We start from the raw sequence: 17497 nt of genomic DNA on the forward strand, positions 1-17497 counted from the left end.
GGGGGGAGGCGGAGTTCTAGGAGCACCGGGAAGCGTGGTGGCGGGAGCCAACAGGGAGCGCTGCGGCAGGAGATGAGTTCAGACCGGTAAGGCGAGGCAGGGCACGCACATCATGAAGAGCCCCCTCGATCGAAGTGAGGACTTTGAGTGAAATAGAAGCCATTTGGGATTTAGGAGCAGAAGAGTGGCGTGACCTGACAACGTTTTAACAGGATCCCTCTGGTTGCTGTGTTAAGAAGAGTCTAAAAGGAGGCAAGGGCAGAGCAGGGAACCCATTAGGCCGTGACTGCAGTCACCGCGGACTAGCTTTGAACTGAAATTAAAGCAGAGGTGTCTAGCCTAGGGCCTATGTCAGGAGGAGCACTCAATCACCGTTTGTCGGGGAAAATATTGAATCATGTCTTTTCCGCAGCATTATGGTGCCTGAAAGAGCGGCCAAGGGGACGTTGCTTCTGGACCTGAACAAGTTCTGCTTTGATGATGACAGCAACGCACCAAACAACCAATTCAACTTCACCACGCCATCTGGAGTGGGGAGCAGCGGCAGATTTTCACAGGATCCAGCTGGCTCTGGGAAAATCGTGGTCAGTTAATGGTCATTGCATCACTGAAAGGGCATCGGGGAAGCTGGTGTAACATGCATAGAGCTTTTGCTGCCCCGTAGAGGGGAATTTCCAAGGTAACTCCCTCTCAAAGCGACTGTAACTGACAAACGTAACAGTGACTCTGTTTTCCCCACGCGCCCTTTATTTCACCCAAGTTCCGGGAATCATTTGTTATGCATAGTTGTGCCTGGGTGCTAAGGACTGGATTCTTTGCTGCAAAGCTTGCAGTTGGCGTGCCTGTTCCGTGTGCCCCTCAAGGTCACGTTAGTGCCCTCGGGGCTCAAGCCCTTTGGTTTACCTGGGGGCTCATCTCTGGCCCAGAGAAGTGTTAAGTAAGAGAAAGGTAGTCCAGCTCCCCGGCTGTGGAACCACTAGAGACCCAGCGGAGAATGAGGGGTTGCCCGTGTGTAGCCGGCCCCCTCCACAGCAGCTCCACAGGGGCAAACAAGCAGAATTGGAAGACATGAAAGGCAGGTCCCAATGAGCTGTGGAGACCTTTACCTACAGGGTTCCCGATGGAGGGTGATGGGGAAGGAGGAGAGGGAAGTGAAAGGGCAGAGGGGTCAGGAGTGGGGGGTCTGGGAGTGGGGAGTCTCAGAGTGGGGGGCCTAGGAGTGGGGGGCCAGGGAGTGGGGGGCCTGGGAGTGGGGGGTATGGGATTGGGGAGTGGGGGGAGGTCTTTGCATCAGGGATAGAGAGCCTCAGGGAGAACCAGCAGCCCACTAGGCATTCTCTCCCCACCTCCCATCCCAAGCCTTTCTTCCACCCCCAAGAAAGTCTTACCAATTTTATGCACACATGTCAGCTAAAAAATAATTTCTATTTTTTCTGTTTAGGAAATTAATACAACTTCACTGTAGAATGTAGAAAACACAGAACAGCATTCTCAATAGTGAGAACCACTATTAACATTGTGATGTGTTATCCTCTTGTCTTCTTCCCTATGCATACATTTTTATGAATATGCCATACATATATGCATAAATCTTTTAAATGATGGAAATATCCCTGCCTATAGGATTCTATATTGTGCTTCTCTTCAAGTAACCTGAAGTCTTGAGCTTATGCTGTTGGGCACTAGTGCTTGATGAACGTCTTTAACATAGATTCTCCTGCTAAATTCTTTTGAATAAATTCTCTAGCAGTGAGCAAAGGTATGGATGTAACCTGTTAAAGCTCCTCTTACAGCAAAATGCTTTGCAGAGAAGGTTTTGCAATTTATATATCCACTGACAGTACATGAAAATGTCTCTGTCAGTTTAATTAAAAGGATTGTTTATTCTGTGTAATATGATATCTCTGTTTTAATCTAGTTGATCGGTGACCTAGATTATGAAAATTCAAGTAATCTAGCAGCCGGCAATAAGTACACCGTGATAATCCAGGTGCAGGATGTTGCCCTTCCTTACTATAAAAGCAAGTATCATTTTGATTTATTTCATGAAGCATCTTCTTTGAGTAGCAACAGCTAAACTGTGCTAGGCAGCACTTGGTATTGGGCTAGGCATTTGTGTTCAAAAGGAGACTTCAAAAACCCGAACACTTGGGAATCAGCCCAGCCTCCTCCTGTCCTTTGCCAGGCACTTTTGATCTGTCTCTGAGTTCTTTCTTCTGTGTCACCTAAAATCTCAAGGATCTGCTGCCCACCCCGCCCCGCCCCCCTCCTCTAGTAGTGCTCAACGCAGAACCTCCCCTTTCCTGGCTCAATTACAACACTAAGTCTTTTAAGGATCCTTCTGTCTGGCTTTTGTCTTGCCCCTTTCCAGTGCACCATCCACATTCTGACAGTGATTTTCAGGAAATGCAAATAGCATTATATTACTTCTTCGCTGAAAGCCCTCCACGTGTCTCCCCATAGCTGTCAGTTCAAGTTCAAACTCTGGCTTAGCACACAAGGACTTTCATCTCTGGCCCCTGCCTAACTCTCTGGCGTCAGCTCTGGTTGCCCATCTCTAAGCTTCCCTTTTCCCAAACTGCAGTTTCCCTGAGACAGTCATGCAGTTCTCTAACTCGGTATCCTCGCACATGCCCAGAACCACCCCACCCCCCTGCACCCCTGCTCCACCCTGGCCCGTTTGTTTGAACTCTAAATATCCCTATGAGCCAGCTTCTTGCACTTCCTCCAGCATCCGCAGTGACATGTACACATGTTAAGCCAAAGGCAAGTAACTACTCTAAGTAAGCATCGCGAAGGCAAGACCCACTAGGTCTTCTTCACCTTGTATTTCCTCCATTTTGCACAGAGCCTGGGACACGGCAGGTGCTTTAAAAATGGTGAATAAACACATGTGTGAGAGGGGGGTGTTGCAATTGAATTTTTTTTTCTATCTCTGCTTTCAGACAACATCTACATTTATATCTTCACAAAGCCCGAAAATGAGTTTCCTCTTGCCTTTGACAGGCCATCCTACGTATTTGAGGTGTCAGAATTAAGGCCAGGTAAGGAGCCGACAGGACACAGATCCCAGGGCTCCTGATGGACTCCTTCATTCCACGGAGCAGAAACCGCCTTCAGCTCAGGGGCCCTGAGTGGTGTTGTGCATGGCAACTCACAGCTCATTCGTGTTTATTGCATCTCTTATCTCTTTTTAAATTGTCCTCACTGCTGAGGAGCTCTTCAGGTGAAACCTAGATTTTGGAAAACTATTGTTTAAGCTGCGTTTCTCCGAACCCCTGATTGCATCCTTGTCTGCGTGCCTGATTCCGCTCATCTTTCCTTTTTGTGGCCTTAGTTTTCCCTCGGTCTCCACTGTGATTTTTATCCCGCTCGCGCAGACAATGGAAATTTAAAAATAGAGAAGAGCTTTCCCATTTGTAGATTTCCTTCATTTAAAAACAAAATAAAGACATTTTCTCGCCCATAACGGGATTCCCTGGAGGACTCTTTTGTGCCCTCTATTCATATCTCCATTTCTGCGGGTTCTTCCCCTCTTTCAGCTTCAGCTTCTCCCCAACTCCCCTGACTTCAAGGTGGGACCCTTAACTCTAGTATAATCCCATTCAGTCCCACTTTTGATCCTTAACTTTGATACTTCCTCTTCTTCTCTATTTAGCCAACCAACCAACCAACCAACCCAAACACTCCCTCTAAAATGATCTCCTCTCCATATTAGTTTCTGTCTTGAGGATGGTCTCCCTTTCCTGGTGTTAAGTTTTAAACAAAGGGCAAAAAGGCTCTGAAGAGGATGCTTTTAATTCCTTATACCTCATCCAGGTATACGGATGCACAAATGCAGCAGGCATTTTAAGAATAAGCAAGCTTCTTATTCCTCACAGATCTTATTATGATTATCGATCACCTACTGTGGGTCAAGCACTTGGCGCTGGAGCTATACAGTTAAATAAGAGGTTTCTGCCCTTGAGGAGTGCAATGTATGAGAAAGAGCCACAGAACAAGCCAGCCAGAACTCCAGCAGCCCCACCAACAAGCTTTGTAAAATAAGCAAAATGGAGCAGTCTTTAAAATGCTATACTCTAGGGACGCCTGGGTGGCTCGGTTGGTTAAGTGTCTGCCTTCAGCTCAGGTCATGATCCCAGGGTCCTGGGATCGAGCCCCACGTTGGGCTACCTGCTCTGTGGGGAGCCTGCTTCTCTTTCTCCCCCTCCCTTGTGCTCTCTAGCTCTATCTCTCAAATAAATAAATAAAATCTTAAAAAAAAAAAAATTCTAGGGGGCCCGGGTGGCTCAGTTGGTTAAGCGACTGCCTTCGGCTCAGGTCATGATCCTGGAGTCCCGGGATCCAGTCCCACATCGGGCTCCCTGTTCAGGGGGGAGTCTGCTTCTCCCTCTGACCCTCTTCCCTCTCGTACTCTCTATCTCTCATTCTCTCTCTCTCAAATAAATAAATAAAATCTTTAAAAAAATAAAATTCTATACTCTGATCATCGGTTGCTAAACCCTTTCAAAAACTGTTTATTTTTCATCTTGTTTGTAAGAGTAATTCACGCTCATAACAGAAAATTTGAAAGAGACAAAAGACATTCAGACAACACTGCTGCGAACCAAGTATGTGTGAGGATGTTCTTTGCAGTGTTGCTTATGGTCACGTAGTATGAGCACATAATTGGCGTGCTTGGAGTCTATATAAAGGCATGAATTGTCTTTAATGCCTTACTCTATGGCTTGGATCATAGGGCCAGTTACCTGGTGCATGCTCATTAGCACAATTTGATTTTAATAGACTTGAAGACATAAAACATACAGTGTATGAGCAGCAAAGAGACCTCCAAAAGTCCTTCTGCCCATGGTGATGGGAATGTGTGCTCCTGGAGTCTCCCCTTCCGCCCCTCCCCCAAAGCAGGACTAATCTCAGGTACTTTATTCTTTCAGCTCGAACCCGGGTGGGAGTAGTGCACGCCACCGATAAAGACTCCCCCCAGAGCAGCATCGTGTACTCCATCTCCACGGGAGGAGCCAGCCTCCAGTACCCAAACATATTTTGGATCAATCCCCAGACGGGAGAACTCCAGCTGGTGACGAGAGCAGACTACGAAACAACCCCCATCTATATTCTCAGAATCCAGGCCACCAATGGCGAGGACAGCAGCTCGGTCACTGTGAGTGGGGCCGTGGGTGTGTTCACAACAGCCCGACCAGCTGACTTAGGATCTTTCTGGCACCTTCCAGATGTGGCTGTAGCAATAAGGAATCTTAACAGGGCCCATCCCGCAGACGTAAGGGGAATGACTAGTGGTGTCCAGGATGGCACACTTGGACACAGCTAGCAGAGCCTAGGAAATAAAGATTGGCATCTGTAGGCCCAAGTTTGTGGGTGGCTGGGAGGTGTGCCAAGACTGATGACCACGCTGCGCAGCCAGCTTCCCCCTGTTACCCTTTAGATCTCCCTTCACTTTGGCAGTGGGCTAGCGGTGAGATGCATGCTTCCACAAGTGCGGTGTGGTTTTGTCGCTATGCGTAGTTTTGCCATGTTTCTACCCCTCCCGAATCACATCAGATAGGGTAGACCTTTACATGATGTGGCTTGACCCAGGGTTATGCTGCTTCTCAACTGCGGTGTTGCGCATCTGGTTAAATGTAGATGCTGAGTCGGCAGATCTGAGTGGGTCTCGGAATCTGCATTTCTAACACACTTCCAAGTGGTGCTGATGCAGCTGGTCTGAGGCCACACTTTGAGTAACGAGGGTTTAATAGGGTTGTGCTGTCCATGGTTATGATTATCTGGAGATAATATGATGGCCGCAAAGACGGAACTATTTCTTGGTCTTTCCCATTAATAAAGTGAAGGAGCATAAGGCAAAATGAACTGTCGGCCAGTGGCAGGTGGCCCCGTGTGATACAGAGAATGACTGGTTCAATCCGGAGATGGAGTTCATGTCTCAACTTTAATCCCAATTCTCCAAGGGGGTCTGAGCAATGCTTATCTTTGTGTCCCAATTTCTCTCTCTCTTAAATGGAGAGTCACCTGATAACCCATTGCCTGAACAGTCCAGTTCCTCTGATGACTGGCTTTGAATTAATAGGACATGTTTCTAATGATGTGCGAGGCTCGACATTGCTAGCTGAGCAAAAGACGTGCTAAGCTGAAGATAATTGTCGTGTTTGCTAGGCTGGGTTTTTGAGAAAAATGAATGGACTCCACTCTGGGAGCTAACTGGAGTGAACATTTCAATTTATTCCCGGGCTCAGAAATAGCTGAAATCCCCAAATTTCAAAGGTAGAATGAACACGACTCAAAATTCATAAGCCTTTAAAAAGGGTGATGATCACGTAAGTCCCTTCCAGGGCTGACATTCTATGATTCCATGCTGGCAGGCGTCCCAGTCCGTACTTCAATTCACCAAGCATAAAAGACGACGATGAAACAGAAGAGGCTAGCTTCTGCTCCTGGCAGCTTAGGGCCACCGGCTTCGTAAAGTGCCCATAGCCCAGGTCACAGATGAGATCCCAGCTTAGCCAGGTCAACTCCTTCTATCCTGGTTGTTCTCAACCCTGGCTGCATATTAGAATCAGCTGGAGAACTCTTGCAAAAGTGCCTGGGCCCCACCCTCCTGAGAGTCCAGTTCATCTGGTCTGGAGTGGGCCCACAAAGTGGAGCCAGAGCTGAGAACCATTGTTCTATATTCCAGAGTTAAAGACAGAACTTCCAATGTGCAAGGGCGATGGGCAAGGAACTATAGGGGGGTCACCGTAAATTCGTCTTCATTACTGGAAAAACAACTCCGCATCATGTGGGGATGAGCCCATGCTTCTAGATGCATGTGGGGGGTGGTATGTGAATGTGTATATATATATTATGCACATAAGCACACACACACACACACACACAGAACAGAGGTTAATAGGCCAGGACTTGGAGTAGGACAGACCTGAGTTCAAATTGCGTGAACTGTGCTGCTCACCAAATGGAACGGCCTGAGGTCCACTACTTAATCTCCCTAAGCCTCAGTTTCCTCATCTGGAGAATGGGAATAATCATATCATCTAGCTCAGGGGAGGTTCCATGAGCTGGACCACCAAAAGCACCCAGCCCAGTGCCTGGCACACAGTAAGTTCTCTGTGAGCTTTAGCTGTTAACCATGACCACCTTCTTGCTCTTCTAGGTAACTGTGAACATCCTTGAAGAAAATGATGAAAAGCCAATTTGTACCCCAAACTCTTATTTCTTGGCCATCCCCATGGATCTGAAAATTGGCACAAACATTCAAAATTTCAAGCTGACGTGTACCGACCTTGATTCCAGCCCCAGGTCGTTTCGTTACTCCATGGGCCCAGGTACACGGTTTCCAAGGGCTCTTGGTGTTAGAGGCCTTAGCAGCTGTTTAGGGAGAAGGGGGTCTGTGCTCATACACTGACTGGAGCACAGTGTGTGTGTGTGTGTGTGTGTGTGTGTGTGTCAGGGGGTATTTTTGAATGAGGGAAGCAAGGTTGAGGAACGTAACGGCCCTGTGCCTCCGAGTTCTTTGGCTTCCCCATCTCACTTAAGTCTTCCCAGACTCCCATCCGTGGTTGCCAAAGGCCCAAGGAACAGTGAACCCCACGGATGGCACCCCCTGCCCTCCACAATTCCCACCCATCATGGTGCATCAACCGTATTAGTGTAGTTTAAATTTTTTTTGGTCCCCCTCCTCAACCACCTCTTTTCCTGCCAGCTTGTAGTGGGGGCGGGGAATCCCAGTCTTCTCTCTGGATAATAATAGATTAAATAGATTAAATGCATTTTGAGACGTGTCCTCAGGAATTCTCTTCTACTCCATTCACTTTCTCTCTTTATACCACTGAGAGGGGGGGAAAAAGAGCACTCTCAATGGAAATGAGACCAAAATAGCTCATCTAATGAAGTGCTGGGGCCAGAGATTGAAACCCAAACAAGCAGAGCAATTCCATGTGAAAGAGTAAAAATCCATCTTGGCTGCCCGCTGAGCCCTGGCGGAGCGGGAACTCTAACGGTAGGGAGCCTCGAGTAGGCGGTGTCGCAAAACCCAGGGGCAGGGACTGCCTCCACACGGCAGTTGCCAAAGATGGAAAGAATCCATACGGAGAACCCTCAGGCCTTTATGGAGCTCTTCGCTGCTAAGGGAGTACAGACTGCATCGTCTCCTGCTCCATTTACTGGTTTGCCGTTGGTAATGAGTCTGGAGCCACCAGAGGACTGAGCAAGGACGGCTCGGGTGGCTACCTTTCTGCCCCGGGCACTCGAAGCTGTGAGCCTTGAGCCCCAACCCGGCTGTGGGGGAGGTGGGTATGGGGTGGATGCGGGAGGACCTGGGACTGCGACCCAGGCCAGGCCAGGAGGCCCCACCGGTGTGGCCACCAGGGTGGCCAGCAAGGTTCCACCCAAGGCGATGGAGTGAATTCGGCCCATAGCCTATCACCGACCTGGCGCTGGTGTGTCAGAAACATGGTCGACACCTGAGGCGTGGATGTTTGAGGAAATGATGGAATGAAGCTTTCTTCTAAACCCCTTTCTCACTCTCTTTTCTTTCTTTTCCCCAAATCCTTGTATCACATCGCATTTAGGCAACATCAACGGTCATTTCACCTTCTCTCCCAACGCTGGGTCCAATGTTACAAGTCTGCTCCTTGCGACAGGCTTCGACTATGCCAGTGGGCTTGACAAGATCTGGGACTACAAACTACTTGTCTACATAACTGATGACAACTTGCTGTCTGGCAGGAAGAAAGCTCAGGCTCACGTTGAAACAGGGACGGTAACGCTGAGTATTAGCGTCATTCCTCACCCCACCACAGTTGTCACCACGACCGCCAGGGTAAGGGCTTTGGGACCTGGACTACCCAGATACACCCCTCGTGATGTACATCGATGGACCCCCTTGACCCAGGAGAAATATAGGATGGGCTGAAAAGAGTTGAGGTGTTAGGATGTTGCCAGGAATGCCAACTATGGGCTGGACTGGAGTAGTCACTGGGCGGTAGACAAAGATCTGAATGAGACCTTGGATTTGTAGAACCATTAGCTTTCCCTATGTTGCTAAAGAAGAATGTGCATTTCTGCACTGACTTGTGATAGATCAGGTATTGACCATGCGTGGTGCTTCTGGCGCAGGAGCCAATTTTCATGGGCGTGTGGCCAGCAGCTTCCTTCACAACCCCTTCTGTGCTTGCTCGTAAGAGCCGTTGCAAGTCAACGTCCATGAAGGCAGGTAGCTGCTTTTATGCTCTTCTCCACTTCTTTTGAAGAGTCCCTATGCACCAGTCTGTACCCTACTCCCCACCCCCACTCCAAAAAAATTCATTGGTTCAACCTACAAATATTGACTGAATACCTATAATATGCCAAGCTCTTTGGTGAACAAGCCAAAAATGATCTCTGCTGTCATGGAGCTTCCAGTAAGTCAGTGATCCCCAGACCATCAGCAAGAGCACCACCTGGACACCTGTTAGAAATGCAAATTCTTAGACCCACCCCAGAATATTGAAGTTGTGATCATCACCATGACTTCTAGGGAAAGATACTGGAACCTGGAGTCCTCAGCCACATCCCCAGAACTACTGGATCAGAAGCTCTGGGAGTGGGACCCAGTAATCTGTGTTTTTAATAAGCCTCCAAGGGGATTCTGATGTGCTCTAAAGTTTGAGAGCTGCTGATCTAGAGAGGGAGACAGATGACAAACAGGTATCCAAATTCATTCATTAACTACAGATTGTAGTAGATAGTAGGAAGCAAACAAGCAGGTGCCCATAAAACCAGTGTGATGAAGGAAGGGAGAGAGTCTCGGAGTCTGACAATAGGATTATCTCCTCCTGCTCCTGGGAGGGACTCTAACTCTTTTGCCCCCTTTCCTCCTGCGCCTAGGGAAAGTTGTGCCCTTAGTAGGCAGCCCCACACGTGCAGTGTGCTAGAGGAGAAGTCATCAGAACCTTGGCTACCTGTGACTGGTGGTCAAATTCCGTTTGTCCGAGTCCTACCATGAGCTGGTCCGTGTTCATCTCCCGTGTGCTGGAGTCAATATTACCCCAATGAACGGAGGCATAAGATGATCTTAAGGGCTTTCACTCGTGGTAGGAGCCAGTAGGCTCCCTTGAGTAAGGAGCTGCCACCTTACCGGGGCTTACATGACCTGACGGTGACATCTCCAGCCCCCAAATCTCCATACCTTGTTTGGTACAGTCTTCTTCTCCAGGAAGCAAATGCCAAGCTTGAGGTTCCGCTGTGCGTCAGCCCTGTGTGAGCTGGCTGTGCAGCTTGCTGCGAGGGGACACTGCAAAGCCTATAAAGTGTTAAAAGAATAGCTTTCGTGGCGCATGCCTTCCCAGTGAGAGACAATGGCTATATTCGTCCCAGGGTTATGCCATGATTTGGCAGGGAAAAAAGCCAATGGGATTTTTAGTGTTTGGGAAGGGGAAGAAAGAGTAAAAATAGGCCTGGAGTTGCTTTTCAGTTCCCTAAATTTTCTGGGTTTTGATCTCCTGGGTGCTTGGAAAGACTATAAATAAGCTGATGGGTTGAAGCAGCAAGAACTGTGAGCACATGGATGCCCCCATGTATAGAGCAAGAACAAAGAGCAGAACCAACACTTGATACGAGAGAGTGCTGATGTCAAAAATGGCTCACCCGCTCCCCTCTCTGTCATTCAAGCCCAGGGTCATCTACCAGGTCCTGAGAAAAAACGTTTATTCTCCATCAGCGTGGTATGTGCCTTTTGTCATCACTTTGGGCTCCATATTGCTTCTGGGCCTCCTGGGATCCCTGTTCGTCCTGTTGGCCAAAGCCATCCACAGACACTGTCCCCACAAGACTGGGAAGCCCAAGAAACTTCCGTAAGTTGTCGGTGGGCTGGGCCCTTTCCACCACTTCCTTTAGGCCACTGTTACCAGTGATGTCAGGAGAGGGAATGGAAGGAATTAGGATTTCTCTCCACGGCAGAGAGGGAGCCTGGAGTGAAGGAAGGAGAAGTCAGTGGGGGGATGGCTCCCCTAGGGTCCTGGTACCCTCTGCATCACCTGCTGGGCCTGGTTTTCCTGGCACCTGCCCTGTCCTTGAAACATCCTCAGTGAAATGGGGCTTCCTCCTCCGGTGAACTTGCCCTGGATAAAAGCCTCAGAAGAAAAAAAGCCTGGTTGTGAGTAGTGATAGGATATACTGTGCTGGTATTTGTAGAATATTTAAAGGATGGGAGGGAATTAGAGAAAGCACAGAAAACTGCTAAGGGAATTAAGCTTTTGGCTCCAGTGACTCACTGGGCTTTTGTGTGACTAAATCATCATTGTTCTTTTGCATGTGACCCCAATCTTTCACTCCCCAGGGTTGGAAGCAGAGGCCTGTTTCCCCTCCCTCCTGTTCCCTCCTGCTCACTCACGTGCTCTTACCATGTACTCCGTGGAAGTGAGACACCGGAGTGAAATGGAGAGAGCGCTTCATTGTTCCAAGCTTCTCTAGACCCAGTTTCTCGAGTCTCAGGAGCTCCCCCCATGACAGCATGATGGTTCTGATCCTGCGGCTTTGGAGAGAGACAAGGCCTGCTTTGGCTCTGGGCTCACCATTTTCCATATGGCCTCAGACAAATGGCGACCTTTGTGAATCTCAATTCCTTATTTGAAAAGTAAACAGTCAAATCACAAAGGCAAAGGGAGCACTTAGCAGTGTTCCTGATGTGGAGTAAATGCTTAATATAGTGTTTGTTGAGTCTTGTTGCATTATTTTTTTGTGGCTGAGTCCCCGTGAGCTCAGGATTCTAGGTTCCAAGTTTAGCTCTATGCTCAAGTATCTCGGGATGTTGGAACCTGAGTTTTGGCACCACGAGGGAGTGATGAGACTTCCTATACCTTTTAAAGGTGTTTTGAAGATAAACTAGTACTGTCAAATAACTTAAAATCTGTGGATGAGAAGACTCTACAAAAGTATAAGGCATTAGCATAAAGATGTGCATTGCATTTTGCCATATTTATTGGGGAAGTTTGTTGCTATTGGCAACCTTGACTTCAAGGTAAGAAATCCGTGAGCATCTGCTGAAATTAAAAGAGGCATTTTTGTTTGGGCTCTACTCACAAATTGATTTGGAAGAAAACGTTGGTTCCAAAAGAGTGACGCTTAAGCTTGTAAGGATGGTGGTGCTCCGTAATGGGGTTTGGACAGAAGTTCTTAAAGGTAGTCATCCACTAGACACTGCAACTCTCAAGCAGTTTATGGTTCCATGTACCTTGAACTTGGTTGCCTTAACTTACATCCAAAATATTAATCGTTTCCAACATGGTTGACTTAAAAAAGAAAAACTAGCTAGTAATAACAGGCTCAGGCCTGGCCTCCCTGGAAATTAGGTGTACTATATGGCAGCCAACGTTTGTCCAACAGCAAAGAAGAAAATTAGAGTCACAGAATTATGGAACCCAAGGTTATCCTGGGAAGGGGCTTAGCATCCAAGACCAGGTCTTCCTGTTATAGGAAAACGGGGTTTGCTGCCAGCCCTTGAAGCTTCCTGCTGTGAGCCAAGCCTTCTGCTCAAGGTGGCTACTGGGGAGAAAAAGGAGGCGGGAAGAATTGCCAGACCCACTGGTCATGCCCTCACCTGTGCTGTCAGAGAAAATACATTCCCTCAAGTTCTATAAGGCAATAGTTTTCAAACTTATCAAACTCCTAGAACCTCTTAAGTCCCACACCAACAGTGCTGGAACTGCTCTGTTTGGAGCAGGGGTGGGAGCCCAGCCTTCATTTTAGTCCCGAAGCCTGGCCCCTCTTTTAATCAATCTCTGAATCCCAAGGAACACAGTTGCCCCAAGGCTCCAAGTTATTATATGTGAACCAGAGCAGAATACTTTCAGGTTAATTCTTGCCCATCTCTTGTTTTTCCCCACAGGGTGAAGAAAGGAGGTATGTACCATGCCTATTCCCTTTGTTTGTGGCTGTCACTGTTGTTGGGTTTTGCTTGCTCTCTTGTACTAAATAAAAGGGTTCCAACTCAGCAGAGAATCGGGGTGCAGTTCTGCCTCGGTGTGTTTTCAGTCGCGTCTTCTGTGGCTGAAATGAGAGCTCAGATGTAGCCGGAGAAAGGAAAGGGCAAGGCGCATGGTGCCATTAGGCGCTCAGATCTCTCCTCTGAGTCCTGCCTGTTCCCTACCCAGACTTGCCTCCAGCCAGCTGAACTGAGGCACCTAGAGGTCTGTTCCCCGCCAAGCGGGCCAGGAGTGATGAATTCTCCAGGAGTGAAACACAGACAGTATCTACTTGCTGCTGCACGTGGAGGGGTGGGACCACTCCCGAGGACAGCGAATGCTCTGTATTGGACACATGCCTCTTTTGCAAGAACAAATGACACTTTATTCTCAGATCGTAACGGATTTGATCATTTTCACAAGTTATTTGGGTCAGGCAAGTCGGAAAGGGGGGCGGGGTGCAGTCAGATGGGCGGGGAGAGTTGAGGCGCTGGTGAGTTGAGCAAATTCCCATCTGAATAAGGACGCCAAGCCTAAGGGGATGACAGACCCAAGCCTGGAAAGTTGCTGTTTCGAGGGAAATCCAGGCTATGGGGAGAGACGGGACAGAGGATTGGAAAGCGTGTTTAAAAAAAAAAAAAAAAAAAGATGGCTTTTTTTTTTTTAAAGATTGTATTTACTTCTTTGAGAGACAGAGAGTGAGAGAGAGAGAGGGTAGAGAGGGGGTAGGGTCAGAGGCGAAGCAGACTCCCCACTGAGCAGGGAGCCTGATGTGGGACCCGATCCTGGGACTCCAGGATCATGACCTGAGCTGAAGGCAGTTGCTTAACGGACTGAGCCACCCAGGCGCCCAAAAAAAGATTGCTTTAATCACTCAATCCATAGGCGTGCGTAGCTGATATGCACAAGGCACTAAGCAGGGTTAGAAATTTGATTGTAATGGTTATTGATCATATCAAATGAAATGATTTTAATGAGGTCTTCACAGACTGTCACCCACCCTAGTTACTTTTTAAAAGGGCATAGGGAATGGATTCAAAGAATCCTCACATTACGAACAAATGTATCAACTGGATCTTTCTTTCTTATCTTTCAGTAAAAAGCTAATTACCCAGGTCCAGTAATAGCAATAAATTGGGAAAAGAGTAACATTCAAAAACAAATTCTGTGTATTATTATTATGTGTATGCATGTGTGTGGGTGTGTATTTTTCTGGAAGGTAGAAAACTGTCAATAAACATTTCTGCAGAGAATTCCTCGTCATGTCTGCAATACTAAGTTCAAAGCCTGTTTAAGAGAAATCCCATTGTGGAGGTAGAATTTCAAGGTCAATTTAGTGTCCAAGGAGCTTCACTTCTATCTGTTCTATTCCCTGCAGAGATGAAGACTACAAAGCCAGAGGTTTTGGTGGTAAGTGTGGTGGCCGCGGGGCACCTGGCTTGGGTGACGAGTGGTGGGCCACTCCCCGCCCCTCTCAGGCAGACCCTGCCACAGCCTCGTGGGAGTGTTTATCATTCAGGGAGACGCTTGTATTTGGCCACTGGAACAGATTGCTGTGTGACGAGCTCCTGATAGAATTTGTTCCCTCCACTGAACATGTCTGCTGATATATTTGCAGAAGAAGTGGATTTCATAAATATTGAATAGTGGTGTTTATTATCTACACCAGCTCTCCAGGAGAGTGAGTTGCCTTAAAGACCAGAAATGGAGCCTCAGCCTTCAGTGATATTTATTTTTTCTTCACCGTTCCACAACCTTGCAGAAATGCAAGGGAGACGGGGCACAGCTTGGTCCAGGGGTGGGCTCTGGCCCACTTGGCCGTATGACTTTGCAGACTCCCTCAGACTCTTTAAGCTTTAGATTGCTCATCTGTAAAATGGGAGTGAGGACACGTGCCCCGGGGTCGCAGGTTGAGGAACTACCTTGAGAACTGTTAAGAGTCACGCAAATGCCAAGTGTTACAAGATAGCTGGAGAGTCTCCCCACCGCCCCCCACCCTTACTTCCTTGTTTTTCTTTACTGAACCTGATCTGCACACTGGGAAGTGACAGAACTTGAAGGTGACCCCTCCAGTCTCCCTCACCCCCTGATAATAAGATTCTGTTATGATCCAAGACCCATAAATGGCGGGAATGATATGTACAATGACAAACACTATCCAGGGCTCTAGAATTTCTGCTTCAGGTCCGTCACCTAAGTGCTTATCTGTCTACACTCGGGAGGAAAGGGGGATCTCTTATCTCCTTAGTCTTAGTGTCTAAGGCAAGTCCCCTTGGTGATGCCACTCAGAGAGCACCTTAGAAATATGCATTAAATTAATTAAATAAGTAAATCCCCATGACCATAAAAAGTGTAGCTGCTGAACTGTTCAAATGGATAAAACCCATATGGTCTCCATTTCCTCTGTCGTGGGAGTTGGGGAGCCGTGGGTCAGTGCGTAGATGATGGCTGGTGTGATTAGAACCCCCTAGACTCCAAACATCATCCTCATTAGCATGCTAAAGAAGGGCACCTCCAGAGGGCACCTTGTGAGAGAAGGGGGTGTTTCCCTGGGGACGGAGGTCAGGTCCCCAGAGGGTGGCACAGAGAACAGGGGAAGGAGGGGAGCTGGAGCACCAGGCGTAGGGAAGGCAGGCCAGGCCCAGATGCAACACTGTGTTGGCCTAGGCAAGGGGACACGGCCAGAGGCCACGGGTGGGAGCACGTGAGTGCTTCTCTCTGCCTGCCACGCCCGCCTGCCTGACAGATCCCACTTAGGCAAAGGAGGTCTCAGCCAGGGTTGTGTGGCATTTCTGCTCTTCTTTCTGTGCAGCTTAGACAGCATTTACTTGGGATGCTTTCCTGCCTCCCAAGCTGGATTAGATGTCCTCCTGGCCCTCCTGGGCCCCGAGCATGCCAGAGTCCCACGTCCACCTTATCACTCTATGTCATGCACCTGTTGGCAGGGGCTCCCACTGACTACAAGCTTTGTGCAGGCAACCCCCACACCTGTCGTGTTCACCACTGTGTCCCCAGCATCTAGCACGGTGCCTAGTGAGTAGACAAGGGTCAAGAAGGCCCTGGGTAAGGAACGCAGCAGGCTATGAGGATGAGCGGCCTGGCAGGGCGGGAGGCGTGCAGGGTTGTGCTTGAAGCTGTCTCTTTTCCTCCTTAGGAAACAATTCAGATGAACTCTGTCTTTGATGGAGAAGCCATCGACCCAGGTAATTAAGTGGCAGTGCCGTCCATCCAAAAGGTGTTTTCATATTCCAGGTGGGTAGAGTCACGGAGGACCCTATCCAAGGTCCTGCCCTTAACTCAGTTTGTCCCTCCGTTTGAGGGTGTTGCCTGACCCTTCCGCTGCCATCCCGGGGGAGATCACCTCTGAGCTGGCAGATGCCAGCCGGATTTCCACCTAAAGCCTCCCGCCCTTGCTAGCCTCCCTTCCTAAATTGCAAACCAACTCAGGAGACTGGTGCATTCTGCCTGCCCTTTGGAGCTCAACCTCCTCCCCCAGTCCTTTCTGAATGCTTCTAACACCACCCTGTTGGTAGTGAGAGAGATGGAGAAATGGCAGGCTTGGCTCCCTTTTCCCCTAGATCAGGGCCAAGAATTTCTTCTTGGTCGGCAAGATGAACATAAGGTAAAGCTGGCCTCCAGAGCTCCCCTCACCCCCATGAAATCAGCTCCAAATTTAGCTCCTTTACACACATCCCTCCACTTACAAAGGCTCAATTATAGATGTGAATAAAGGGAAGGAAACCAAACTCGGGAGGCAAGTGTGCTGGCTCCCTGCCATCCTCACATGCAAGTGGCTCGGTCCTTCTCGGAAGGGTGGCTCCTCTCCAGGAGAGGCTGCTGCCGCTGCCGGAATTAAATTTCCCTCTATTATTAGGTACTTGTTACCATAATGTGCCCACATTAGCATAAGTGCTGGTGGGATCTTCTGCCGAGAGGCCACTCATAGCAAGAGCAGGGGATCGCCTGAGACTCCATCTTCTGGGGCAAAAGCCCGGAAGGACCAAGGCTGTCATCGACATTCATGTGCTGAGAGACGGAAAAAAGGAAGAGAGGAGCCAACTGCACTGATGTGAACGAGCGCACCGATTAGTGCCCGCTGCTCTGGCTCAGTCACACGGCTCTCTTGCACCATCTCCACAGAGGCTTCGTGTCTGTGTCTACGAATCTCCGCTAACCTAACATACGTAAAAATCAGAGTCCTTTCCTCCCTACTCCATGGCTTCCTTCTTGTGTCTGGAATTCAGGGGGCTTTTAAAACAAACCCATCAGGGGCGCCTGGGGGGCTTAGGCCATGAAGCGTCTGCCTTCTGCTCAGGTCATGATCCCAGGGTCCTGGGATCGAGCCCCGCGTTGGGCTCCCTGCTCAGCGGGGAGCTTGCTTCTTCCTCTGCCCCTCCCCCCCAGCTCAGGCTCTCTTGCTCTGTCTCTCTCAAAAAAATAAATAAAATCTTTAAAAAAAAATTAGAACATAATGGGTAACCCCATTAGAAACTGAACCAAATGTATCCAAAGCGGACATGGAATTCAAGATTTATGTGGCTTTC

At 48.6% G+C, this 17497-nt stretch overlaps 1 protein-coding gene across 1 annotated transcript in view; it reads left to right on the forward strand.

The window, feature by feature from the left end:
- CDHR3 (cadherin related family member 3) overlaps positions 1-17497 on the forward strand; it is a 53159-nt gene that overhangs the window by 31780 nt on the left and 3882 nt on the right. The window contains 10 exon segments of the mRNA XM_081800684.1: positions 413-584; positions 1919-2021; positions 2946-3044; positions 4935-5161; positions 7166-7337; positions 8583-8833; positions 10663-10844; positions 12878-12891; positions 14332-14363; positions 16108-16156. Coding sequence (XP_081656810.1) covers positions 413-584; positions 1919-2021; positions 2946-3044; positions 4935-5161; positions 7166-7337; positions 8583-8833; positions 10663-10844; positions 12878-12891; positions 14332-14363; positions 16108-16156 — 1301 coding nt within the window.

This window comes from Leptonychotes weddellii, chromosome 12 (assembly GCF_054177405.1).
Source record: "Leptonychotes weddellii isolate Sample4059 chromosome 12, ASM5417740v2, whole genome shotgun sequence".
NCBI lineage: Eukaryota > Metazoa > Chordata > Mammalia > Carnivora > Phocidae > Leptonychotes > Leptonychotes weddellii.